This window comes from Cervus elaphus, chromosome 29 (genome assembly GCF_910594005.1).
Source record: "Cervus elaphus chromosome 29, mCerEla1.1, whole genome shotgun sequence".
Taxonomy (NCBI): Eukaryota; Metazoa; Chordata; class Mammalia; order Artiodactyla; family Cervidae; genus Cervus; species Cervus elaphus.
This window is the reverse complement of record NC_057843.1, coordinates 8,185,795-8,213,387: the sequence shown is the minus strand read 5'-3', so window position 1 is coordinate 8,213,387 and position 27,593 is coordinate 8,185,795. Positions and strand designations below refer to the sequence as shown.

The window sequence follows — 27,593 nt, the reverse complement described above, 5'->3', positions numbered from 1 at the left end:
GATTGGCCAGCGTCTTACTGGTGCGAGCGGCCCTAGCCAATCGACACCCGTCAGTCCACCCCGCGCGCCCACCGGGAGCGGCGCGAGAGCTGGAGGCCCGTTGAAGCTGGTGGGGAAATGGGCGTGGCGCCGCCGCGTTGGGTCCGCCTCCGCCCCGCCCCGCCATCTCGCCGCACCTCCGCAGCCTAATCCTTCCTAGAGTGCGGGAAGGGGCCGGGCTGAGGTATCGACGAGGTGAGCTCTGGGATCCGACCGTCCGCTGCCGCCAGCATGGAGTTCGTGAAGTGCTTGGGGCACCCCGAGGAGTTCTACAACCTTCTGCGCTTCCAGATGGGGGGCCGGCGGAAGGTGATACCCAAAATGGACCAGGTGGGCTGAGCATCCCTGCATCCTCGCGGAGTGGGGAGGCTGCGCGCGACCGCTGACTTCTGGGTCTGACCCGCAGGGCCCAGAATCGAGCGCAGAGGTGGCGGCCAGCGAGTGCCAGACCCCTCTAGCTCCCTCCTTCTCTCCGGGGAGCAGACCCCTATCACGTCAGGCGGCCCCACCTGCCAAGTTTGGTTCACCTTCCGTTACCCCAATATTTGGCCCGGCTGCCCTTGGTCTCCTAGGCATTCCCCCAACCCCCAAGTTGTCTTGTTGCTTAAAATGTGTCTATTCGTTCAAGACATTGGTTTTCAAGTAGTTTGGCTTCACATTTCGTCCTGTCCCTGAGATTGATTTTTTTATGTGTTTTAATACGTGGGTTACACAACCGAGACTATGTGGGTAGATTAAATGGGAGAGGACGTGTGAAAGAATTTTGTGAACATAATGAACTGTGCAAATATCGTCAGGAATACCTTTTCTGGAATGAAACCTTACTCATTCTTACAGTTTTCAGTTGCACCACCTCCGTACGCTTCTCCCCCCTCTTTCCTGCAGTCTGAGCAGTCCCTTCGTCCTCTGTGCCCCCTGAGTTTTTTAGAACATTTATCTACTCTTGCAAGTTCTAATTAGTTGTCTGTCTGTCGATTAGCTACACCGTTGGCTCTTTGAAGGCCAGACTTGGTTTTGTTTATATTTCATCTGCTTCACTCCTGTACCCTATGTTCAGTGAATTTACAATGAATAAATACGGTATTTATTCCAACAAGAAACTCATTAAGTGATTTTTAAATGAATAGACACATTCAACTGAATTAGTGGGGTTATATCAAAAGTTATAAATTCTTTTCCCCAATGGAAACATCACAAATACTGTTCTTTGTTTAAATCTACTCTTAGTTGTCCTTTATTAAAATACTGTAATTTTCCATCAGAAAAATTTTCCCTTTGTGATGTAACTCAGAATCCTTCTCCTTCACAGTCTAGCTTCTGTGAATGCTACCTCTGTTGACCACTCAGCAGACATTTATTAAACACGCATTCTCTTTTAGGCTTTATGCTGGGGGCAGAAAGGCAGGATAACATGTGTAGACAAATTAGACACCCAAAGAGCTCATTGTCTTGTCAGGTCGATAAAATGTTATAAAATTGTTCATAGAACACTTAGGCAGGCACCATAATGAGATGCCTTTTCATGTTACCTCTGACCCTCCCTCAACCATTTTCTCTAGCACTGTTTAATCTTGTATCAGCCCCATAGTCTTGTATCCTGGTTATTTGTGGATAGGTTTATGTTCCCAAAGTCCCTTTCAGAGTTAAGAGTCTGTTTGATTCCAGATTTTAAGCTGTTTGAAAACAGGAGTCTTGTTTGATGTACCTTGATGCAGTGCCCTCAAGAAACCTCTAGCTTCGAAAACAAAAGAAACTCAAGTAACTATGGCAGATTACATGCCCTAAAGAAATTTACAGAAGGGAAAAGTCACCTCTGATTGGGATAGGGGGTTAATTTTTTAAGGGATGCCTAAAGGAAACACAGCCTTAAACGGCCCCATGCCTTGGTGGATATTTGTTTAATTAGGAGATTCTGGCCAAGAGCTCTCAGGTGGTCCCTTCCTGAAATTGCTTGGAAATATTTATTTTATTGTATATTTGTGTGTTTTGAGGGGGTAGAAAAATTCTGTTCCCTATTATCAGATGCTGCCTGGGATCTGTGACCCAAAACAGAAAAATAGCCACTGCTTTACAATCCAAGATGTACAGTTTCCTGGATACTTCCTGGGACAGGCAATTCACTACCTCTGGAGACTGACAGTTCTGGTTTTTACAAAGTGTTTCTTAACAATGAGTTGAACTTTTACTCTTTGTTCACCCTCTGGAGTCAAGAGAGTCTAATCCTTGTTTTGTAATATGCCACTTGAAGTATTTTAAGACAAGTCTCATTCTCTCCAAGAATACTGATAAACAAGCCAAATGTTCTGTGTTCTGCCTGTAGTTATTCATTATATGTTACTTTTTCCAGGTCATTAACCAACCTGGCCTCTCTCACTTTATAAAGTCTAGTATTCAAAACTGAACAATATTCCTTAGGTGTGATCTGGTTATTTCAGAACTTTCAATTCCTTTCTTATGGATGCTGTATTTCTAATTAACATAACTCATAATTGCTTTAATTTTTAAAAATATACTTTATTTATAAAATGTTTTATTTTATTTATTTTTTTAGGCCATGTTCTGCAGCCTGTGAGATCTTTGTTCCCCAACCAGGGAGCAGACCCATGCCCCCTGCGTTAGGAGCCTGAAGTCTTAACGACTGGACTGCCAGGGAAGTCCCTAAAACATTTTAAGTGAAGAGAAAAATACTGAAAATACTATAACAAACTTTTTCATTCCATCATACTGACAGTCATTAAGGTGATGAGCAACAGATTCACATTACGCAAAGGGTGGTGCAGATTCAGCTGAAAGCTGAACACACTTTGTGTGATGGACACCGACAGGAAACTGTGTACCCTCAGTTCATCTCTGATGGAGAACAGGTTACAAAGGTTAACCTAGGGAACTTCCTTGGTGGTCCAGTGGTTAAGACTCTGCGCTTCCAGTGCAGGGGGTGAGAGTTTGATCCCTGGTCGGGGAACTGGGATCCCAGGCACACGTGCAGTTTGGCAAAAAAAAAAAAGTTAACCTAGGAAATGCCAAGTCTTTTTAAGTTCATTGAGATTTCAGGAAATTTTAGTGAAGTAGAACCATTTTACAGCAAAAAGTTTTACGGAAAAATGCTTTGTAATGTGTAGGGCCTTGAAGAAGTATTAGATTTAGATTAGTGGTGGGGATCATCCGTGTATAAAGCCAGTATGAGCCAAGTCATTTGGTAAGACTGTGCACAGTGTGTGGGGCTGAGGATTCCAAGTTAGAAGTACACTGTAAAGGGTGTCGGTCCAGTGGCTAAGACTCCTTGCTCCCAGTGCAGGGGTCCCAGGTTCCAACCCTGGACAAGGAACTAGATCCCACATGCTGCAATTAAGGTCCAGAGATCCCATGTACTGCAGCTAAGACCAGGCACAGCTAAGTAAATAAATAAATGCTTTAAAAAATAAATAGATAAAGGGATTTAGAAAAAAATTGTTAAAAAAAGAAATACATTGTAAAGCAACTGTACTCCAATATAAATTAACTTTAAAAAAAAAAGAAGTATGAAGTGCAGTAGTTGCATGTGGGAATCCTGGAGCTGAGCTGTATTCGTGGAAGCAAGCAATGGTCAAATGCACCCGTGACATGATGAAAGCAGTATTTTGGGAACAGTGATTTGGCAGGTGAATGGGATTAGGGGATTATACTGTGAGTTAAACTAATCAAATTAATAATAGACAGCATTTGAGTTCTTCTATGTGCTAGACTTGAAATCTATTATCAGTTAGCTTTCACTGGGTAGCCACCCCAAAACAGGGTGACTTAATTCTGGAGTCTGGTTGCACAATAGTATGACTATGCTTACAAATGGCCAAGGTGGTCAATTTCATGTTATGTATATTTCACCACGGCTTGCCTGATGGCTTAGTGGTAAAGAATCCACCTGCCGGTGTGGGAGACATCGGTTAGATCCCTGGGTCTAGACCATTCCCTGGAGAAGGAAATGGTAACCCACTCCAGTGTTCGTGCCTGAAAGATCCCATGGACAGAGGAGCCTGGTGGACAACAGTCCATGGAGTCGCAAAAGAGTTGGAAACGACTTAGTGACTAAACAACAATGTATTTCACCATAATTTAAAAAACCAAATTCAGTGACTTAAAATAACACCTGTTATTGAGTTCACAGTTCTCTAGGAGAGCTGGGGGGTTCTGGTCTGTTCCAGCTTGGGGTTGATTTCTCCCGGGTTTGCTCAGTTGGCCAGCTGGCGTGTGGCTGGACCATGTGTGATTTACAGACGTAGGCTGGGGACTCTGTGTCACATGCAGCCTGTTAGCCTGGGAACTCTCCGCTCTTGACTGGAATTGTGCAAACCCTCATGTGCACACACTCTTGAGCTTTATGCTTGACTCACAGTTCCTACTGTCTTATTGGCCAAAAAAAGGGGAGCCCACATGCAAAGAGGTGGAGAGAGACTCCTTCTGATGGAAAGAGCCACAAACTTTATGGCCATTTTGTAATTTACCACACTTAGTTGATCTTGACAACAACCCTAAAGACATAAGAGCTATTGGTACTACCATTTTACAGGTTATAAAACTGTGACATAAAGTGGTTGAATTTTGAAGACCTTCCTGCTTCCACTCTGAAGGTCACCCCGGGATAAAGAGCACAGGCCTGGACTGGCCCCAGACAGCGGATCACATCCCAACACTGTCATGTGTGCTCTGGACACATCACAGGCACGCAACAATTTCTGGTTTCTTCCCTTTCCAATTCTTTGCAATTCTGCTGTATAGTCCCTCCCTCCCTTACTCCCTTCCTTCTTTCCTTCCTTTCTATATTCATCTAACAGACATGGGACCACTGGTTGCGTGCTTGATATTGTTCTAGGAGCTTGAGATTAAAGTGAACAAAATAGGTGAAGACCTTGCTTTTACAAACCTTACATTCTTGTAGAAGAGACAGAATGAAAAAAAAAAAAAAAAGCAAATATACAGTATTTCATGTGGAGAGAAGTACTACAAAGAAGAAATGATAGCAGGACAAGGGAGCTGAATGTTTGAAGTCAGGGGACATCATTTATAAGCTTGTGATTTGGGTTTTAACTTTTTGAAAAGTGAGACCCGGACTGTTGCCTCTCCTAGCTCTAAGGTCTGGTGAACACAGAGCACGATATTTTACTGTGCTCAGCGGCTCAGTTGTGCCCGACTCTTTGCGGCCCCATGAACTGTAGCCCAGCAGGCTTCTCTGTCCATGGGATTACTGGAGTGATGGCAAGATTACTGGAGTGAGTTGCCATTTCCTTCTCCAGGGATTATTTTGTTAGTTGTAGGTTTTCTGAGCCAGTTTTAATCTGTATGAAGCATTTTTTTTTAAATGGCTGAGTATACCTCAGAGAAACATAAGAATACCTATGGGACAGCGAAAAACCAAACTAAGGTGGGCAGTCTCCAGAGGTAGTGAATTACCTGTCCTGGGAGGTGTTCCAGAAACTGTATATCTTGGATTGTAAAGCAGTGACTGTTTTTCTGTTTTGGGTCACAGATCCCTGGCAGCATCTGATAATAGGGAACGGAATTTTTCTCCCCCCTCAAAACACAAATATATAATAACGTGTGTGTGTGTGCTTAGTCTCTCAGTCGTGTTGTGACTCTTTGCAACCCCATGGACTCTAGCCCACCAGGCTCCTCTGTCCATGGGGATTCTCCAGGCAAGAATATTGGAGTGGGTTGCCATGCCCTCCTCCAGGGGATCTTCCCAACCCAGGGATCTAATCCAGGTCTCCCGAATTGCAGGCAGATTCTTTACCGTTTGAGTCACCAGGGAGACCCATTAATACTGGAGTGGGTAGCCTGTCCCTTCTCCAGGGGATCTTCCCGATCCAGGAATCGAGCCAGAGTCTCCTGCATTGCAGGCGGATTCTTTACCAGCTGAGCTATCAGGGAAGCCCATAAAATTAATAACAAAATATTTGCAAATAATTTCAGAAAAGGGCCACATATGACTTCTTCACTAAACATTATCTTAGTTTTTCTCTTAGGTAACAAGGACGCTGGAGAGAAAGATTTATACTTAGCAGACTTGGAGGGCTGAGATTATTTTAATCATAGAAAGATTTGGCTGTAGGAGTTCAGGGTTCCCTACACTTGATTTATCCTGAATTTTTAGAAGCACATCAATAAATCTGGAGGCATCCTGCCAGCTGCATGCTGTGTGACGTCACTTAGCACAAAATGGAAAAAGTGTTTTCTAATCATGAAGTTCTGGCTTCCATCAAGTCTAAATACTATTATTTAGACTAACATCTTCTCTATTAAATCAAATCCTGACTCTATTACTTGTGGTCGCTTAACTTTCAGCAACAGTTTCTTCATCCATAAAATAGACATAGTGGCTCACAATCTCTCAGTCACAATTTCCCAACTCCAAAGCGGCCGAAAAACAGGTTTTTAATAAGTCTGGCTCAAGGTCATTTGGTGGTATAATGTGCTTTGATTTAAAGTCATCCCACTTAGGATAATTATTCACTGTTGAAAAAATGTTCATAATCCGTTACAGGGAGCCACTCAACAAAGACAGGATATGTAAGCATTTTATTGCCTGTCTTCTAAAACACTACAGATTCTGAGTTCTGCTACACATCTGGCCTTGAAGTCCTTGGGTGGACTGCAGGTCTGTATGTTATCTTCTTTAAAGGATTGTGTGAGGATCAAGGATTTTGTTTGTATTGTGATTGACATATAGTTACTGCCCAGTAAGTGGTAGTTATTACACTTGTTTCCTAACTTCAGTTGTCAAGTTTGTGGGGTTTTCCCTCCCTTCTGAGGAAACCTCTGTTGCATGCAGTCTGAATGGAAGGCTGTGGGGAAGGTTGGTCACCGTCCACTTGTGTCCTGGGAGTACAGTCCTGTACTTCTCACCACTGCACACTCTTCCCCTCAATGCCCTTCATCCCTCTTCTGTCTCCCTGGAGAGTTCTTGGGAGCATGCTCATCTCAGCAAAGGAGAACAATAGGAAGCTCAAGGGACAGCTTCCCACTCCCTCCCCCAACCCCCCTTAGCTCATGGGAAGCAAGCAGTAGAAATGTTTGTAACAGTGACTTTTTCCATAGTGTGTTTTTTAGTTATATCTTCCCTGTATCTTCTTGGTAATTTGAGGAAATTGTTACAGATGTATTGAAACAAATAGGTGCCAAGAAAAAGACTGATGGTAGAAGGAGATGAGAAGTGATTTAGTGACCTGGGTCGCTTTTAAAACTGGAGAGGGTGTTTTTGGAAAGGAGGGGCATGTTCTTAAAGAGTGTTGCTCTTCAGAAGGAGTGCAATCTAACTTTGACATCAGCCCCCAAACCCTTAGGTGTAGCTGAGGATGGAAACATTTGGCAGAGCAGGGAAAGGAATCAAGTTGTTTGTGAAGAGCTGGCTCAGAGCTCAGAAAAGAGCTCCTTTTATTTATTGTGAAGTCTTTCCTCTCCACATTTTGAGAGAGGAGTTGATGAATTGCTCTTAAAATACTCTCTGAACTAATTAATTTACTCATCAGCCCGTCATTGAGTATTTTTATATGCCAGACTGTATGTCCAAAATGATTTTACTAATATATGGTGCTTAGTAAATACTAATTTTTACTAACAATTTTAAATTGAATTTCACAATAAAGTGAAATTCTTATGATTAAAAGAAAAGCTTTATTCTCTTGACAAAAGAATATGTATCCATGTTTGTAAATTTAGGAAATACACACAAATGAAAAGAACATAGGTTACCTGGATCCTAGCAAGGTCCCAAGTTTCACTGTTAACAGTCCAAAGTGACTATGGGATTTACTTATATATATATATATATATACACACACACACACACACACACATATTCTTTTTAAACAATCCCCTTGTTGTTAGATATTGCAAATTATTTCCTGTTTCTCTCTTAAAAAGAGAGTGCGGGGAGACTGGTTGTGGGGGGTGGTATATGGGAACTCAATTCTCTCTGAACCTAAAACTGCTCTAAAATAGAGTCTCCATAAAAATAAATACAAAACAGCAATTCTTTCTGATAAGGTTGCATATTAAAATATGGCTTTTTTTTTTTTTAAGAAACAGTTTTTGTCTTCCTTCAGTTCAGTTCAGTCGCTCAGTCGTCTCTGACTCTTTGCGACCCCATGAAAGCATGCCAGGCTTCCCTGTCCATCACCAACTCCTGGAGTTTACTCAAACTCATGTCCATCGAGTGGGTGATGCCATGGGGGTAGAGTAAATATAAAGTTCATAAAGATCATTACAGTTCATTGATTTGAAAGGGAAAGATGATTAGAAATGTTTATAAAAGGAATAATTAGCTTTCCAGAGGATAATAGAGGTTTGTGTGTGTGTGTGTGCGCGTGCTCAGTCGTGTCCAACTCTTTGCGATCCCTTGAACTAGTACCCTGCCAGCCTCCTCTGTCCATGAAGTTTTCCAGTATACTGGAATATAAGATATATTATAATATGTAATATATATAATATACACATATATAAATAATATATACAATTTATAATTATATATAAATAATATATAATATACTGGAATGTAACAGTATAATACTGGAGTGGGTTGTCATTTCCTCCTCCAGGGGATCTTCCCGACCCAGGAATTAAACCGGTTTCTTTTGTCTCCTGCATTAGCAGGCAAGAGTTTTTACCACTAAGCCACCTGGGAAGCCCCTAATAGAGCTTTAACAGGTGTTAAAGTAAAACCAGAACAGGACAGTCGTTAAAGAGGTCAGAAAAGATTTTATTCAGAAAAGCGTTTGCAGTAGAGGAAGACTTCAGGATAGAACTGGGCTCAGTTCCGAACAGAGTGTAGGGGCGGGTGGATGGAAAATTACTAAGAGGAAACCTATGGGGTAAAGAGCATTCTGCCTGAACTACCTATCGATTTTTACTGGAGGCAGGCTGGGGCGCTAGGATAAGTGGGGGAAGAGGAACCCGGCCAGATAGTGAGGGTGATCATATATGGGTTATGGGGGATTCTGGCTAAACGAATTTAACCGCGTTCTTGCTAGAGCTGAGCGATGCAAAGATAAGCACCGAAGTACAAAGGTTGAGGATTCAGAGGAGCCTGGCTAAGGTTTGGCCGAGGGGAGGTTCCGCTGAAGGAGAAAGAGCCAACTTCTCAAAAGAGGACTGGGTTCCCTTAAACAGCCTCTGGGTTCTGGGGAGAAGGGGAACTGAGAGGATGGCGCAAGGTGGCAGAGTTTTGAGCCGGAGGCGCGGGGCGGGGCTTACGTCTGGGCGGGCGGCGGGCGGGGTTGTGGGGTGAGAGGGGCTGGCCGCGGGGTGGGCGGGGCCCGCAGGGGGCGGGCGGCGGGCGGGGTTGTGGGGTGAGAGGGGCTGGCCGCGGGGTGGGCGGGGCCCGCAGGGGGCGGGCGGCGGGCGCCTGCTCGGTGCTGGGGAGCCCCATGCCTACTGCGGGGGAGGGAGAGCCCGTCCCGCCCCGCGGTGGGCGCCTCTTCGCTCGGCTCGGGTCTATGGAGGAAAAACTGCGCTGGCCCTGCGATTCCCATGGCCGCAGTCGCCTGCAGCACCAAGGCCATGTCCCTCTTCAAGAGGACCTTGGTGCTGAGTCCCGGCGCGGCACCCAGGGGCGCGGGCACCCCCTCGCGCGGCTGCCCCTTGCCTCCCGCCGCCTGGCCGTCCAAGGACCGGCCGCGGGGAGAGGGCGTGTGCGGCCGGCTGCGGAGCCCCGCGGCAGCCGGCCGCTCGCCCCAGCCCCACTCCAGCACCTCCGCGTCTCCCACCGCCGTGTGTCTCCTCTGCCCGCAGGACTCGCTCAGCAGCAGCTTGAAAACTTGCTACAAGTACCTGAATCAGACCAGTCGCAGTTTCGCAGCTGTTATCCAGGCGCTGGATGGGGAAATGCGGTGAGTGGCAGAGGCTGCAGTTTTTTACTTGGGGGAGGAAAACTTTGCCAGAGGCCTGCAGAGTCATTCGAAGCTACTTTTTGGCAGAACTCATAGCGTTGCAGTCTTGGTGCTGTGGCTTTGCCAGAACGTGCCCCAGTGGGTGAAGGAAATGTTGGCGGTTGAAACGCGCCTGTGTTTACTTTGGGCCCTTCCAGGCACCTGGCCATCTCATCGTGTCCCTGCCCAGTTCTTTGGGGTGGGGACAGTGCGGGCGGGGGTGGGGGGGTGATGTTTATTAACTTTTTTTAGTCCTGGCCGCTGGACCTGTCTCTGAGCGGCTCACTCATGTATTTTCCTTGGTTTCACTTAGGCTACTTTGCATTTCTAGTTATTGGGTTAATTCTTCTGAAATTACCTCTGTGCAGATTATATACATGACTTAGACCAATTGCCTTTAAGTATGATAGTATCTGGGCTTCCCAGGTGGTGCTAGTGGTAAAGAATCCACCTGCCAAGAGACTCAGGTTCAGTGCCTGAGTGGGGAAGATCCCCTGGAGAAGGAAATGGCAACCCACTCCAGTATTCTTGCCTGGAAAATTCCATGGACGGAGGAGCCTGGAGTCCATGAGGCTGCAGAGAGTCAGACACTACTGAGCCAGCCAGCCATACATGATAGTATTTAGACTTGAGATGTTATTGTGTCTTTTGAGTTTATTTTATCTGCAGAATAATGGTTCTGTCTATACATTTGGTCTTTCTACACTTCTTCAGTAGTTAAATGTAACTCATTCTGGGAGTAGTAGTGACATCCAGCTGGTACATTTTTTATTTTTATCTTTATAAATTACAGAAGCCCATTGCTCCCATCTAAGAAAGGAAAGCTAAGAAGTTGCGTTAATTAGGAAAAGCTTTGGATATCCTTTCAGTGGTCTCTAGAGTTAAGAGTGTAGGAAGGTTTTCAAAATGGCCTGGCAAAAATGAAATGTGATTTTGAAACAGTATCTTTGAATGTTTGTTCCAGTGTATTAGTAGTTGTTCCTTTCTTACAGCCATGCAGTATGCATATTTTATCTGGTTCTCCGAGCTTTGGACACGCTGGAAGATGACATGACTATCAGTATAGAAAGAAAAGTGCCACTGCTACACAACTTCCACTCATACCTTTATGAGCCTGACTGGCGGTTCACGGAGAGCCAGGAGAAGGACCGACAAGTCCTGGAGGACTTTCCAACGGTAGTAGGACTAGTGGGCTGCAGTCGTGTGCATGATTGGTGGGGTGGCTGTCAGCCAGCTTGTGTGCCTGGTTGTCACTGTTTACTTGCTAAGTTGCTTTTGTGACCCCGTGGACTGTAGCCCACCAGGCTCCTCTGTCCATGGGATTCTTCAGGCAAGAATGCTGGAGTGGATGGCCATTTCCTCCTCCCGGGGATCTTCCCAAACCAGGGATCAGACCTGTGCCTCCTGCATTGGTAGGCGTATTCTTTACTACTGAGCTGTGAGCCTACAGGGAACTACACACCAGCAGTCTCAGGACAGCACAGCATAACGTGGCGATGGTGCGTCAAGCCAGACTTTCTGGGTTGGCGGCCGCACACTTGCTCACTACTGGTGCAGCATCACATAGTCTGCCTGGGATTCCATTTCTTCATCTATGAAGTAGATTAAAAGTCCCTGCCTCCTAGTATGTTTTTGAGGATGGAAAGAGTTAATGAAGGTGGAGCTCTTAGGCAGATGTTATTTGCTGCTATGGTTACCAGGATGTTGTTGGTAAGTCCAGCCTTTCTTCCTGTGGAGAGAGCTCTCAAACGCCGGTGTCCTGAAAGATGCGTTGTCCAGTCTGTGCACCCACGAATGCAGCCTGGGTGTGTCACACTGCTGGCCTCTGGAGCACCGAGTCTGGTGGCAAACCGTGCAGCTCAATGGGTGGCGGCTGTGGAGTAGGGCGGGGGCTCTTTGCACCTGGACTGAGTGAGCACTGAAGCAGGATGACCTCTGTCGTCCGCAGCTGTGTGAGCTTGGATGCGCTCATTAACTTCCTCATGCCCGAGTTTCCTCCCCTGTAAAGTGAGAGCTGTGAGGCCTGAATGAGTTTAGACATGGAAAGTACTTAGAGTAGTGTCTGGCACATACTGAGTGTTCTGTAAACATTAGGTACGTGGTCCATTCTGTTGGAGTAAAGTGGGTACTAACTAAAATCTTGAGCTTTAGAAAATTCCACAGATTCCTTTTATGCATGTGCCTAGATCCTACTTTTCTAGGATTTGCATATCTTATCACATAAATAAGTGATTCTTCCATACCTTATAAATAAAGGTTTGATTTGGCAACATCTCAATGTTCCCTAGGGGCTTCCCAGGTGGCTCAGTGGTAGAGAATCCACCTACCAATGCAAGAGTTTCAGGGTTTGATCCCTGGGTCCAGAGGATCCCCTGGAGAAAGAAATGGCAACCCACCTCAGTATTCTTGTTTGGGAAATCATCTGGACAGAAGAGTCTGGTCGGCTACAGTCCATGGGGTCACAAAGACTCAGACACGATTGAGTGACTTAGGATGAGCAGCAGAGGCTTTCTAGAACAACCATTGTGTGTGATGGGTTAAGTTACAGTGCATCTTTTTCACCTGGTGCTAGTGGAGACTTGTAGTCTTAGAGATCTACCTCCAATCATAGCTTGAGGAATAACAAAGGCTTACTTTTAAATGATAATAGCAACAATAGCATTCATTTATTGAGCTATGAGTTATGAAATGCATTTCATTATCAATTCATCATCTTCTTTATTTTATATTAATGGAGTTTAACATGTAATGTCTATGATACACTGTTCCTCATGTTTTGTATAGATGAAGAAACTGAGGCACAGATTTAGTTTTAAGCCCCTTGCCTGAAATTACCTGTGAAGTTAAGTGGCAGGACCAGGATTCAAATCCAGAAGGCCTGCCTCCAGAACCCTCGTACTCAATTCCTGGTACACTTTACTGTCCCTTTAAAAGATGGTTAAAAGGAAAATTTTGTGATTTGAGATAGTAGCATTGAAACACATACATTACCATATATAAAATAGATGGCCAGTGGGAGTTTGCTGTATAATGCGGGGAACCCAAAGCCAGTGCTCTGTGACAACCTAGAGGGGTAGGCTGGGGAGGGAGGTTCGAGAGGGAGGGGACATATGTATACCTATGGCTGATTCATGTCGATGTATGGCAGAAACCATGACAATATTGTGAAGTAATTATCCTCCAATTAAAAATTAAATTTTAAAGAAAGTAAAACTTTGCATATAGGTGAAGTGTTTTTATCATAACATCCCAAAGTTTATTATTAGGGAGGGTTCTGTTTACATGCTCCTGTTACCCCTGCTGGGGATCTGGCCTTTCTCCATGATAACAGTGGGCTCTCTTTGGTGTCTTCTCTTCTCATACTTAGCATCACTAGAGAGTAACCTGGGGACCAAAAAGTGTACTATGGGTGGGAAACGGAATTACCTGGAGGGACAAGAGGAAGCACCTCCTGGCTGACCTTGCTGGGCAGAGGTCCCTCCCTCAGATTTCTGGGAAAATGGAGAGCTCCTCATCGTCACTCCTTCCCAGACATTTGTTTTCATGTTCTATACAACGACGTAGTAAGTACCAAAGAGCTGAAATTGGTTCACATTCAGCAGTGAAGTGTTTATCTCGGAGGGTTTGTTTTCAAGCCTAAGCTGCCCCTCCCCCAGCTGGCTGTTCTTGCCCCTTTTATAAATAGAACTGACCCAGCCCAGTTAGCTGTTGAAAGACCAGGTCCTCCCGAGATTCAGGGATTCAGATGACCTTTGGTAGAGTCGCTGATTTGCTTCAGTCCACGTGGGAATTGCCTTTGGGCTTTGTCTTGGAACAGCTGTTCTGGAAAGAACAGTTCTGGAGAGATGGGATTGATTTTACAGATTTTAGGGGTTTAACAGTCAATGTTCATCAGAATAATCCAGAGCTCTTTCAGTGCCCTGTAACCAGCTGAGTTTCCTTCAGGTCCTTACATTTAGGTGTTTCCTGAGGGAGTTTTTCTAACCTTTCTGTAAATGTAGACCAAGTATTTCTCACTCTTCAGATCCTTAGCAAAGTCTGTTCACTACTTTTCATATTTTATGGATAGTATATTATTTGAGAAGTGTCATGGTATTTTGTATTTTGACAACCTACAAGCACTTCTTTGAACTTAAGCAAGATACTTATGCAGTAGCGGTGAATTTTAAAAGCATCAATAATACTTTTTGATATTAAAGCTTGGGCTATGGAAAAAAAAAAAACATTTGATAGTCTGCCTCAGATTGAGCTAAACTGAGTTGTTTAAGAAATTAGAAAGTGTAGCCTTTATAATGGGGAAGACACTATAGCTTCATGGCATGAATTCAGAAACTGATGATGGAAAATGGTTGTCTGGTCTCCTCAGGGGAATATAAGCTCTTAGGGCAGGTCACCTGCCGACTGTGCACCCCAGTACCCACAAGTGCTTGTTGCGTAGGGAGCACCCAAGACTGCACAAACGAATCTTCATTATAATGAGGCTCATCTAAAAATGAGGTGTTCTTCCTAAAATTCTTACACTTAGGTCCAGTTTTATGTTGAAGCATCTCATTTCTCATTAATGGGGAAGATGAGCCTATAATAAGACTTTGCATCTTCTTTTGAGTCTAGAAACTAGCATTTTTATACCCTTCTATTTTAACATTTGTGAAGTTTGCTGGGCTTATTATTCAGTATGTAGAAACATAACATAACATAGATGTAGGCTTATAGCGGGATCATTTGGGAGTCTTCACTAACAAGTTCTGTTACAGCTTTGCTTTATGATCTGTAGGTACCATGTTGGTTCCCAGTTTTAATACGTGTTTCATATTTTCTGTTTTTTTATGACCTCCATTTCAGATCTCCCTGGAGTTTCGAAATCTGGCTGAGAAATATCAAATAGTGATTGTCGATGTTTGCCGCAAGATGGGCTTTGGGATGGCGGAGTTTCTGGATAAGCGCGTGACATCTGAACGGGAGTGGGACAAGGTTCGTGTCCCTGTGGAGCACTGTCGGTGTTGGTGGCACCAATGAGCTGGCAGTGCCCACCGTGGTGTTTAGGATGAAGAAGAAGCGGTGGTTTTACAACCCAGTGGTAACGTCTCCTCATGAACACTGCACAGTCTTATGTTACCACGGGGTTGTTTCTGAGGACTTAATACACAGAGCTTAAAACACATCCTCATTATATTAAAAAAGAAAAGCCAAAAAACAAGTACTACCATGACATTCTACAAAATGAAGATTTTGAGACACTGCAAGATCTTAAAATGCCTTCAAGATTAAACTCTACTTAGTACTTTCTGTTAGAATATTCCTTATTCCCTCAGGGCCTTCACTCCCAATTCAGATGTCAGAAAGTTTACTGTACTTTGTTACTTTTCCAATAACCTTTTATTCTAGAAGCAGTGCATGTGCATTGTGTATATATATATATATATATATATATATGTAAAGATATAGAAAATATAGTAAAAAAAGAAAAAGAAGAAGAAATATCACATGAGCTAGAGATCACAGATCTCTGATGAGCCAGAGATCATTTTTGTTAAATCTTTTGTGTTCATCCTTCTTGGAATGTCTTTTACTCCTTACATGTACATGGTATATAGTGTGTGTGTGTGTGTGTGTGTGTGTTTTTAAAGCAAAATGAGATCTTTTACACTCTCTTTGGAACCTGGTTTTTCACAGCTAATGATTTCTAGTATTTCCAGTTTAGTAAAAGCTTCATTATTAAAGTACTCTACAAATTCTTTTACAGTACTGTCACTATGTTGCTGGGCTAGTGGGAATTGGCCTCTCCCGTCTCTTCTCGGCCTCAGAGTTAGAAGACCCCTTAATTGGCGAAGACACAGAGCGAGCCAACTCTATGGGCCTTTTCCTGCAGAAAACAAACATCATCCGTGATTATCTGGAAGACCAGCGAGAAGGAAGAGAGTTTTGGCCTCAAGAGGTAACAGCTTCAGGGGGTTTGGGGAGAAAGAATTTTGAACGCTGTCTGACAACAAACCATTAAATCCTGTTGGTTGCAAGTGACAGAAACACAAATCAGGGTCCCTTAGACAACACAGGATAATGTGTAGACTAGGATAGGATTTAGTTTGCTTCAGGGAGACTGGCTGCATCCATCTAGGGGTTCAGGCTGTGTCCCCTTTCTCTTGGACAGGCTTTCTCCGGTGGTGGGTATAGTGTCCTGTGACTCACTCAGAGGCTTCGTTCCTATGTCATAGTTTTTGGATTTTCCCAGGTTCTCACCAAAGGGAAAAAAAAAAGATGAAAAACTCAAGCTGTACCCAAAACCTAGCTCATGGATAACGTGTCCAAAAGCACAAGTGACAGAACATCCCCAGGAACTCCAAAATGCAAATGGGTGCAGACAAAACACCAGCTCCACAAACGAAACTGGCAGAATCTGCGGAGGACAAAGCCAGAGCTCAGATCAGACAGGTGTTCCTGGTCAGACTGGGTGTGAGTCCATGAGGGCCGTGGCCAAGCCTGGAGGAGCCAGAGTGGACTGGCCCCCTTGAACTGGACATGGACACTGACCAGCCAGGGTTCTCTTCCTGGATTGGGCCACATTGAGGAGTGAAATACAAACTGAGCAGCTAGGCCTGAGAGAGACCTAAGTGACATCAGCCAGATATAACGCATGGACCTTGTTTGTTTAAGATCCTTTCTGGAAGAAACTAAGTGGGAAAAAGTCAGACAGTGGGACAGTATGGCTGCTAACTGGATAATCTGTATTAAACATTTATCTTTAGTTAACTTTTAGTTGTGATAAGGTATATGTGCAAGAAAGGTTCCTGGTCTTTTAGAAATTCATAATAAAGTATTAAATGATAACATATCAGGATAAAATGATAAATACAATGATTATTGGGATTTTAAAATAATTTGGGGGCTGGGGCAGTGGAAGCCAAGTGTCAGTAACTGTTGAAGCTAGAGAATGGTTACATAGCTGCTCATTAACCTTTTTCCCCAGGTTCTGCAGGACAGTTGAGTACCATCAATCTGAGTGAGTTTAGGTGCAAGTTTAAGAATGGAAAACAAATTTGACTTTCCATTAAATCTGTTAGTCCTTTTAGGCCCAGTCATTTCTTTTGGGGAGTGTATAAAGTTACAATAAGTGTTATTCTTTAGGAAGCTTAAGAATACCTAAGAATAAAAGTAAAGTATTTGCTAGCTTCAGAGAACCCTCTAAATAGTATCGTTAAAGATCATCAAACCAATCCTTTTGTTCAAGTTGAGGCTGTTATTTCACTTTCAAGTTACTAAGATCAAGGAGGGTAATGTTGTTATAGTAGATGCTCGGCTCGTTTCCCCGAGATATGCTTGTTCAGTTGTATTCTTATCAGAATTGAGAACATAACGTTAATCATTAATTATTTTGAGGCCTGGCCGCCTTGAGAATGTTTAACGTTTATCTTACAGTGCCGTTGTGGCTGATTTTGTCATAGCTGGTTATTTTTTCAGGAGTAGACAATTGCCTTGCGAAAATCAGGAGGTCTTTTTGGCCTGAGGGCATCAAAGTATTGCTCCATCTGTGCTGCACTAATTGTCCCAAAGGGACACTTTCCCAAACACATAACTTACTCTTGGTTGTGGTTAGACTTTTGAGTGTAGTTATAACAGCTGTTGTGTGGTGGTTAAAGCAGATTCGGTCTTGATGAAAGGTGAGGCAGCGGCAAGACGGACTTTGTATATCATAGTTCTTATTCGCACAGGTCCTTTCATGTGGCTTGCACATTGTTCCCTTATGCATATGCTGACTTGTCTGTAATCTGCTTATATGTCCAGACTTGGAGCAAGTATGTGAAGAAGCTGGGTGACTTTGCTAAGCCAGAGAACATTGACTTGGCTGTGCAGTGTCTGAACGAACTCATCACCAACACACTGCACCACATCCCCGACGTCATCACCTACCTGTCCCGACTTAGGAACCAGAGTATATTTAACTTCTGCGCTATTCCACAGGTACGGAGTGAGGAGGCTGATGAGGAGAGGGCGGGATGCCGGGGGTGGGGATAATGGAAGGCATTTACTGTTTTGGTCTGTGTATTTAGGAACGGAGAGTTCCTTAAAAGATGACTCTAGTGTATTTTCTTTCTTTGCCCCACAACGGCCACACTCAGCTCAGCCTTGAGGTGAATTTAGTCTGTGCTTTTCCAGAACCTTCTAGAACCTATTTTCCCATCAGCTACTCTAAACTATTTACTTTGATTCTTATCCTCACGATTTAAATCGAGGGCTTCAACTCCAGATTTTATGAGGAGTGCTGGGTGAAACACAGATGAAGCTGTTATTAAAAAGTCATAATTAAGCACTTAACTTTTGCTGTCCTTTTCCTAGATCTTTGGATAACAGAACATGAAACCTGAGCCTGTGAAACCTAGGAACTTAATTTTTAAATCCCTTCACCAATTGTTTCAGTTTTTAACTCGAAGAAAGTTACAGGATTTAACTGATTTGGAAACTGGGTTTAGTCTTATTCTAATGACCAGTCTTGCCCAGTTGATGGAACTGAAATCTCTATGCTGGACTTATATATGTGTGTGTGCTTAGTCGTGTCCAACACTTTGCGACGCTATGGACTGTAGCCTGCCAAGCTTCTCTGTCCATTGGATTTCCCAGGCGAGAATAACAGAATGGGTTGTCATTTCCTTCTCCAGGGGATCTTCCCGACCCAGGGATCGAACCGGGTTTCCTGCATTGCAAGTTGATTCTTTACCACTGTGCCACCTGGGAAACCATATGCTGGACTTAGGTTTCCATCTATCCTAGAAATAATTTACCTTTACGTATGGGAGACCATACCCCCTCCCACCCTACTTTTGTCCCCCACAACCCCCTGTACTTTTTTTTTTTAATGTATAATGATTATGTTCATTGTAGGAAAAATAGAAAAAATAGTGAAAAATTTTCAGATACTATTTTGGAATATATGTTTTTCAGATCTAATAACTCACTGCCTTAGCATGGAAAATGTTACGTTGGATTGTGTGTTTTTTTCAGATAGAAAGGAACTTTCGTGACAAAATTATAGAATTATTCAGGACTGCAAAGGGCGCTTGATTCTGTGTGTTGCTGAGAAAGGGAGGTGTGGGAGCCGGGGTCGTCTTGACATGCTTTCTTTATGGGTGTTTTCTCCTGGTTAGCTGCATCTTGGCCCTTCGGTGCTCTCTGCCCATGTTCTCTTCCCGTCTCACGATGACTGGTTACAGTGCTGTTTCTCACATGTATTCATGAAATGAGATGAATGTGTTTTCTGTCTCTCATTATCCGTAGGTCATGGCCATTGCTACTCTGGCTGCCTGTTACAATAACCAGCAGGTGTTCAAGGGGGTGGTGAAGATTCGCAAAGGGCAGGCGGTCACCCTGATGATGGACGCCACCAACATGCCAGCCGTGAAAGCCATTATACACCAGTACATGGAGGAGGTGGGCTCCGTGCGATAACGTTACCGCCCAAGCCTTTCTTCACAGTGGGGTGCTAGACGGTCTTAGCTGCTCGCAACGTTACGGCACAAAGACCCGGGTTGGTGGTCTTTATTCCAGAAGAATATGCACAGGGAGCCGACTGCTGGGAGCCTCCTGGTACCCTGGTCAGAGGGGATAAAGGAAGCCAGGTCTTAACGATGGGGCTCCTAGGAGAATCATATTTGAGCTGGAAGATGAAGTTAGAGGCCAACCAGGCTTCTCCTCTTACGGCGGAGGCATGTGAAGCCAGGCCTGTGGCTGATGACATAGCTTCTGAGGGGATCCAGGATTGCAGGCCACACTTCCTGACACCCCGCCCTGTACTTCATGTTACAGCAAGGACCTCAGTGGAGAAGCTGTCGTGGGGGATTTTGACAAAGGAAAACCATCAGGCTGCACCTATTTCTGAATTTTGTAATGTCGATCTCATTTCATATGCCAGAATGCACCCCATAAAACAGAGCATGCCTGTTCTAGGCAAATCTCCCAGCACTGGAGGGTGTAATATATGAATTGGTTCAAAAGAACTTTTTCTTAGAGGCTGGGGCTCTCTACTTGTCAGTCCCTGAGCATTACTTCTCAAGTGAGGTGATTCAGTTTCCTCCTCTTCTAAGGACATTTAGTAGCGTCTGGAGACATTTTTGATTGTCACAGGGGGTGTGGGTGGCTACCGCCTTCCTCTGCATAGAGACCCGAGAGGCTTTGGTTTGTTCTGATTGAAGGCTGAACTACTGCAGAAGTAGCTGAAAACGTAAGACCTCCCTCCCCACAGGTCACCACTGCCCCTAGTTTTCTGATCCTTCCAGTCCCTGGGTTATGTTTTGATAGGGATAAGATTTATAAGAGCAGTTTTATCTAAAAATTCTATAAGACAATGATTTCCTCTGATTTCCATTGCGTATTACACATTTTCCTTGTATTTCTTCCCTGTCTTCCATCTGCCAAGTTTAGACCTCTGCATTTCTGCGTGAGGCACTTATAGAAGGTATAAGTTCAGGTTTTTTTAAAAATCCCAAATTCTTTTACTGACTAGATGAACATGTCCAGCCATTGACCAAAAAATAGCTACTGATGAGACTTGGGACATTGGGGTTCACTGTTTAGCCAGCACTTACTTGGGACTTACTCTGTAACTGGCATAGCAGCCAAATAGGTGGGTACTATTAGTATCAAGGAAATTTGAGGCCCTAACGCCATGGCTCGGGCCATAATTTGGACCCAGGCCTGGCTGACTTCAGAGCCACTGTTCACCACAATTCTAAAGGCTTGAATTACCCTTTCTAAATAGTGACATTTTAGGTACTGTTCCCATTTTATATAAATTAGAAACATGCTATGTAGTTTATAGTTCAGAGAATAGTTTTGTAATTTTATTCCGATCATTGGTTTTAGAAAACCATGTTTTTAAAATGTAGGCAGTTCCATTGCTGCATTAGAATTCATATTTTATTAGGTATTTTCCATCACTGCTGGAATTAAAGCCTAGTTGGGATTCACAGTTTGACTTAGGGCAGAGCAGGGCAGGCCGCACGCAGCTGGCTGACCCCCGATCTCATAAATGACTTGATATTAGGACACAGCCCCATCCATTTGTTCCTGTTATTGTTCGTGGCTTCCAGGGCTTCCAGCAGCAGGGCTGAGCAGCTATAACGGACAGGGCCCACAGTGCTGAAAATACTTTTTTAGGCCCTTTAAGAAAAGTTTGCAGGGACGTTCCTGGTGGTCCAGGGGCTAAGACTCTGTGCTCCCAATGCAGGGGGCTCAGATCTGATCCCTGGTCAGGGAACTAGATCCCACGTGTTGACCCGTTGACTTGTCACAACTAAGACCTGTTGCAGTCAAATAAATAAATATAAAAAAGATAAAAAGTTTGCAGACCTTTCATCCAGGGTATCGATTATTTTATTTAAAATTACTCTAGTGAAACTTAAGGTATTTTAGAGGAAATATTAATGGCCATAAGTTTATTTGACTTAAAAAAAAAAACTGAAGATTTCTGAGTCTCAAGGAATGGAATGTGAAATGGTTTTAATGTCAGCCTTAAGGACATTTTGTCAATAAAATTTCAAGTGAAGACTTTTAGTATGAAGTCCACAAGTTGTTGGGCGTTTTGCTGGTGGCCGGATGTTAGCTCACATCCTGTCTCTCCTGGCTGAGCACGAAAGACGGGAAGACGTTTACTCCTGAGGCCCCTGGTTGCAGCAGCAGTGCACATTTGGGGAATCCAGGGCTCTCGCAAGTCTGAAGTGTGAAGGACGAGGTGGAGCGAAGCCCAGACCCCCTGAGCAGGGCAGCTGCTCCTCAGGGCCTCGTCCTCTGGAGCTGCCTCCACTGGAAGGCAGTCTGGCTACCTGGCAGCTGGTGAGAAGCTCCACCAGCTATTTTGGGACAAAAACAAATGCTTAGGCAAACAGCCAGAAACTTTTACTTCCTTCCCTGCTAAAGATGATTCCTTGGCAAGGACCAGCTTTTTCTAGCAGGTGGAGCTTCCTGTTTGGCTGTGGTCCGTGCTCTCCACACCCTGTGGATCCTCTCGACTCAGAGCGCGGTCCTGTGCCCCCCATCCACGTCTTCCGCAAGTGGGCTAGCATTTTCCTTCTTGAGTCAGAATGTGCCTATCGCAGGATGCCCAGGTGGCGCCTGTGAGCACAGTTTGAAGAGCAGGCAGGGGATTGGACGTCTGAACTCGCATCCCAACCCCCACGCTTGTGCCCCTTCCCTCCTGCCCTCCTCCCTGGCTGTTCCACCCCAGCAAGGGTGATGGCTGAGAAGGTACCCGAGGAGGCCCTTGGCCAGACCTGGGCGTTCGAGGCGGGTGTTCTAGAAAAACTTAAGCCGAGACTTGGGCAGGAGGTGGGGCTCAGACTGGGGACGGAATATGGGAGCAGCGTTCCTGGGCAGAGGGAATGGTGTGAATAAGGAGGGGAACAGGAGCGGCATCGCAGTAGCATTTCCCTGCACCACGTCACTCTGCTTCAGCCTCAACAAAGAATGTGGATGCCGCTGGCTCTTCGAGGTGCTGGGATAGAGCCCAGTGGGATGGCCCTGCTGCTCTGGGAAGGGCTAGGGGATCACACAGGCTAGGCTGATATCCTGCCTTACTGGTGAAGTGGTTTGGGGTTGTTACTTTTGTATTCTCCGAGCCTCAGTTTTCTCATTGGTCAAATGGGCATGAAATGCCTAGCTGTTGCAGATTGTCGCAAGAAGTGAGCACAGATGTTTATAAGGTTTCTAGGATTTATTATGTTTTCCTCTTTCTTCCACAGATTTATCACAGAATTCCCAACTCTGACCCCTGTTCCACTAAAACTCGGCAAATCATCTCCACCATCAGGACACAGAATCTCCCCAACTGTCAGCTGGTCTCACGGAGCCACTACTCACCCATCTACCTGTCATTCGTCATGCTCCTGGCGGCTCTGAGCTGGCAGTACCTGAGCACCATGTCCCAGGTCACGGAGGACTACGTTCAGACTGGGGAGCACTGACTGGCTCGGTCTGGAGACTGAGCGCCCCTCCTCCCCAGCCCCCATCCGGGAAACAGACTGACCTTCTCTTCAGGGATGGATGTGGGCTCCTCTTTTCTCTCCTCCTGTTTTAATCCCTCAAAGAGTTCTGTGGGCCTGGACCTTTAGAAACTGTGACCTGTGGTGGAGAAAAAGATAGGATTAAAGGGAAAGGACACCTCACCTGTACTCACCTGTGCGGGGTGACTGAGGCCGAACGTTCATGGCTGCCATCAGGGAGTGGCTGCATCCGGGCCTGCAGAGGAGATCATACTTAGTGTGAATACAGGCTAGAATTACAATTAAATGTATTTAATTCAAAGCAACTTTGGAATACCTATCGCAGTAGAAAGTGAAGTGAGTTTTCTTTCCGTTTGGTTCTTGTTTTTTTCATCATTTTGTTTCCTCCAGTGGACTTGAATGTAGCAGGTGTGAATATTTGTAGAGTTCTAGGAAATATTCCTAAGAATGCAGTCTGTCTGCTGCACATGAAGCCTAGGAGGCAAGTTCTGGTGAAGTTGGCATCATTTCCTTGTTTAAAGGGAGTTTAGGTTCCAGGATTGCCGTTGGTCCCTTCGTAGCAGGTGGGTTTCCAGTCAAAGCTAACGTTTTTGAGATTTTTATAATAAAGAATTGAATTATTCAGTGTTTGTCAAGGGTAGTTCCCTGGAAGCCTGGACAGGCATGGCAGGTGTGGGACTTCAGGTATGGAGTTGGTGGTTGAGGAACGGTGGCAGGCTGCTGCCCCCAGAAAACTGGAACCACCGGGCTGCCCAGCCCCACACTGTTCCTGCCAGGAAGGGAGCAAAGGCGTCCCCTCCACTGGCCTGCTGTGCTTCTGGCCAGTTCTGTTAGCCGTGTTCAGACATTTTACTGAATTCAGAGGTTATTTTCAGCTTTGGGCTTTTCTTGTTTCTCAAGAAAGGCAGATGTTTTTCTGGTGACTGGCTTGAAAGCCGAGTGGCAGTTAGCCCCGTTCCCCTAGCACAACGGTCTGTCTCCCTTTTCCCCCAGACATTGCTGAAGTTTGGGCCATGCCCATCCAGTGACTCCATGAGTCTCAACACAGAGCCCGAGAATCCCTGTTGGAGGGCATGATAGAACTTTCCAGAAGCCGGGTTCTTGGTGTATACAGTGCATAGTCCTATTTTGCTTTGGTTCTTTATATAGTGAGTCGCCGAAAGAGGTTTGTTCCAGCAATAACTGGGTTCGCACTGCTCCACACATACCCACACTGATTCTGGTCATGTGGCCGCTGCTGGCCGTCTGATGATACACTGATGGTTAGTTTGATGATAGACTTGGGGTTCATGGAGGCTGCAGGTCCTCAGTTCACTTGAGACTAAAACCAGTCATCACGCTGACTCAGAGTTACTTGCCACTTGGGAGCACGGCTCTAAGCCAGACTCAACAGATTTTCCAAGTATGTGTAATTTAAGCATCAAAACTTAGTCTCCATATTCCAAGGTAGGTTGTTAAGAATTGTATGTTGAAACCTATTAGTTCTGCTAAAGTTCACACAGGACACGGGACAAGCTGGTGGCAACAATCTTGGTCTGAGGGTGCACTGGAAGATTCTCTCCTCGCTCAGCCGTGGGCTGTGGGGCTTTCTGAACCTCTGGGCGGTGTGGGTCCCTCCCAGCTGTAAAGCTATGGGGGTCTTGGCTCTGGTACACGCTCCTAAGCTCTTTGGAAGAACATTTCCCTTCTAATCTATTGATGTAATTCCCAGGTAAACACAGGATGTCCAGTTAAACTTGAATTCCAGATAAACTTTTTTTCTAGTATAATTATATCCCAAATATCACACAGGACATGTTTATACTTTAAAAAGGAGTTCTGGGACTTCCCTAATGGTTCAGTGGTTAAGAATCTGCCTGCCATGGAGAAGGAAATGGCAACCCACTCCAGTACTCTTGCCTGGAAAATCCCATGGACTGAGGAGCTTAGTAGGCTACAGTCCATGGGGTTGCAAAGAGTCAGACATGACTGAGTGACTTCACTTCACTTCATGGCAAAATACCTTGTGTGAAACATGTTCATCTTAATTTCCATGAAACAACACTCTGCAGTTTAATAAAACTTTTATCTATTGTACATAGGAAAAAAAAAAGTGAATCTGCCTGCCAGTGTAGAGAACACAGGTCCAATCCCTGGTCTGGGAAGATCCCACATACTCGGAGCAACTAAGCCCATGCACCTCAAAGAAGAGTAGCCCTCACTCACTGCAACTAGATAAAGCACATGCATAGCATCAGCCAAAAAATAAATGATTTTTTTAAAAGGACTTCTGAATTCAAATTGAGCATCCTGTATTTTTAGTCTAACTCTGCCTGCCCTGCCCTCTTCTCTGCACTGTGATTATATGTCCTCGATATAGTCTACTTGGCTCCTACTTCCAGTGAGAAATTTTTAGTTGTCCTCACAGGAGTTTCTGACAAATCTGAATCTAGGGCTTTAATTCAAGAAGCTCACAGAGCCCAACCCCATTTGGGCAGTTTCTGGAGTTGTAACTAAGACCTGCACCCACAAACACACCCACCCTTCCACTGGAAACTGCTTCGAAGCCCCCCTCTTCTATTTACTGGGCCCCTTCTCTGGAGCTGGGGGTGTAGCAGGAGGAGTGGCTGGATGTTTGTTAACAGGCATTCTAGGTTCTTAGTTTTGGGAACAGAGCTCTAAGGCTGATTCTTAAACTTCAGTGAACTGCCTGAAGGTTCCAGATTACTAGGACCATGCTTTCTCAGTTTTTTCCTAGTCACGTATGGATGTGAGAGTTGGACCATAAAGAAGGCTGAGCGCCAAAGAATTGATGCTTTTGAACTGTGGTGTTGGAGAAGACTAGAGAGTCCCTTGGACTGCAAGGAGATCAAATCAATAAACCCTAAAAGAAATCAATCCTGAATATTCATTGGAAAGACTGATGCTGAAGCTGAAACTCCCAGTACTTTGGCCATCTGATGTGAACTGACTCACTGGAAAAGACCCTGATGCTGGGAAAGATTGAAGGCAAGAGAAGGGGATGACAGAGGATGAGATGGTGGATGGCATCACCAACTCAGTGGACAAGAGTTTGAGCAAGATCCAGGAGTTGGTGATGGACAGGGAAGCCTGGCGTGCTGCAGTCCATGGGGTCACAGAGTTGGACACGACTGAGTGACTGAACTGAACTGATGCTTTCTCAGGAGATCTGGGGAGGTGCCTCAAAACCTGCATTTTAACAGGTCCCCTGGCAGTCTTCTTTAACTGCAGACTCAGATCTGTTCCCAAATTCTGCATTTCTTATAACGGAGATGCCAATGCTGCAGGCCCATGGGCCAGTCCTGAGTAGCAGGGCTCTTAAGTGTAGTGTTCTGATGCATGCTCTGAGTGGGACAGGCTGATCAACGTTTGCTCCCACTTCTAACAAAAATATGCCCTCCTCCACTTAAAGAATGAAAAGGCACTGTCACTTCCAACTGTCTGTCCCCTTGCTTGGAGCCACCCAAGAAAAAATAAGCCGAGGTGACAAGGTGGTATCAGTGTGGCAAATTTTTTACTGAAGTAGTGACATCAGTCCCAGTCGTAAATTCTTTTTGTTTCCTAGCAACGATTCCTTAGGCCAAACATGGAGATGCCCCAAAGTCCATTTTGGTCCACTTAGTGCATCTCTGCTAGCCTCCAGCTGAGGATGGAGATGCCAGTGGGTACATAGCATGGATGGGAGAAAGGAAATGGAACTATTCAACGCAGCTTGGGAGTGGGCAGAAAATGTTAGAGCCAAGGTTATGTTTCCCAGCTGAAATTGTACAAACAGTGTAAAAGCCATATTTACAGCTTTAAACCTCAGTAAACATTCCATTAAGTACTGGGTTCCACCAGTTTTTCCTACATGTTAACCAGAAGTTTAAGAGCTTGTATGAGGTAGTTCTGATCCTAACTTCTGAGGCACATCCAAAGTCCAACCTCCCTGCTTCTCAGAAGAGCAGTGGTCCAGCTCCCAGTCGTGGAAGGGAAGTGATCTGTGGTATCAACAGGCCAGTGATGGCGGTGATGGCGGGTGGAGTGGATGTTGCCAATTCTAATGGCCTCCTGATCCCTCAAGAACTGGTGTCCTTCGTGTATGTATGTTCCTGTGATGTTGGGAAAGATTGAGGGCAGGAGGAGAAGGAGATGACAGAGAATGAGATGGTTGGATGGTATCACTGACTCAATGGACATGAGTTTGAGTGGACTCCGGGAGTCGGTGACGGACAGGGAGGCCTGGTGTGCTGTGGTTCACGGGGTCGCAAACAGTCGGAAATGACTGAGCGACTGAACTGAACTGTTACTGTGTACTATCTAGGACAATGCAAAAGAATACAAAGGAACACGTAATTTTCAAAAAAATTTATTTGGCTGCACTGGATCTTAGTTGCAGCATGTGGGATCTAGTTCCCTGACCAGGGACTGAATCGGCGTCCTGCATTGGGAATGCAGTCTTAGTCACTGGGCCACCAGGGAACTCCCAGAAATAAGTAATTCTTAACCAGTAATGTAAATCCAAGAGACCAGGAGCTCATAAAACCACACATGGACTCTGCTCTCACCCAGATTCAACGCTGGAGGGCCCCAGTCCTAGGACTGGTTATACCACCAGTACACCATGCCTGCAGGACTCCTCGGGTCACTGCTGGTGTATGGTTGCTAAAAAAGAGGTAAGAGTTCTTACCGT

General features: G+C 45.0%; 1 protein-coding gene across 2 annotated transcripts; it reads left to right on the top strand.

The window, feature by feature from the left end:
• The first annotated feature begins 57 nt into the window (after positions 1-57).
• On the top strand, positions 58-23,545 carry FDFT1 (farnesyl-diphosphate farnesyltransferase 1). Of its 2 annotated transcripts, XM_043891463.1 has the most exons (8): positions 58-369; positions 9,799-9,896; positions 10,928-11,111; positions 14,778-14,906; positions 15,679-15,870; positions 17,715-17,891; positions 19,203-19,355; positions 22,661-23,545. In XM_043891463.1, the coding sequence occupies exons 1-8, from the start codon at positions 271-273 to the stop codon at positions 22,880-22,882; spliced, it is 1,254 nt and encodes a 417-aa protein (XP_043747398.1). In that variant the 5' UTR covers positions 58-270; the 3' UTR covers positions 22,883-23,545. The 2 variants fall into 2 exon arrangements, with proteins under 2 accessions (XP_043747398.1, XP_043747397.1); XM_043891462.1 differs by lacking the exon at positions 58-369 and having other exon boundaries at positions 9,415-9,896.
• Positions 23,546-27,593: the final 4,048 nt, after the last annotated feature.

Excerpts from the sequence above, each read along its gene's own strand:
- FDFT1 (XM_043891462.1), top strand. The coding sequence starts at position 9,538 with ATGGCCGCAGTCGCCTGCAGCACCAAGGCCATGTCCCTCTTCAAGAGG. Across the intron at positions 9,897-10,927 it reads GCGCTGGATGGGGAAATGCG|CCATGCAGTATGCATATTTT; the intron begins GTGAGTGGCAGA and ends CCTTTCTTACAG. Across the intron at positions 19,356-22,660 it reads TACACCAGTACATGGAGGAG|ATTTATCACAGAATTCCCAA; the intron begins GTGGGCTCCGTG and ends TTTCTTCCACAG.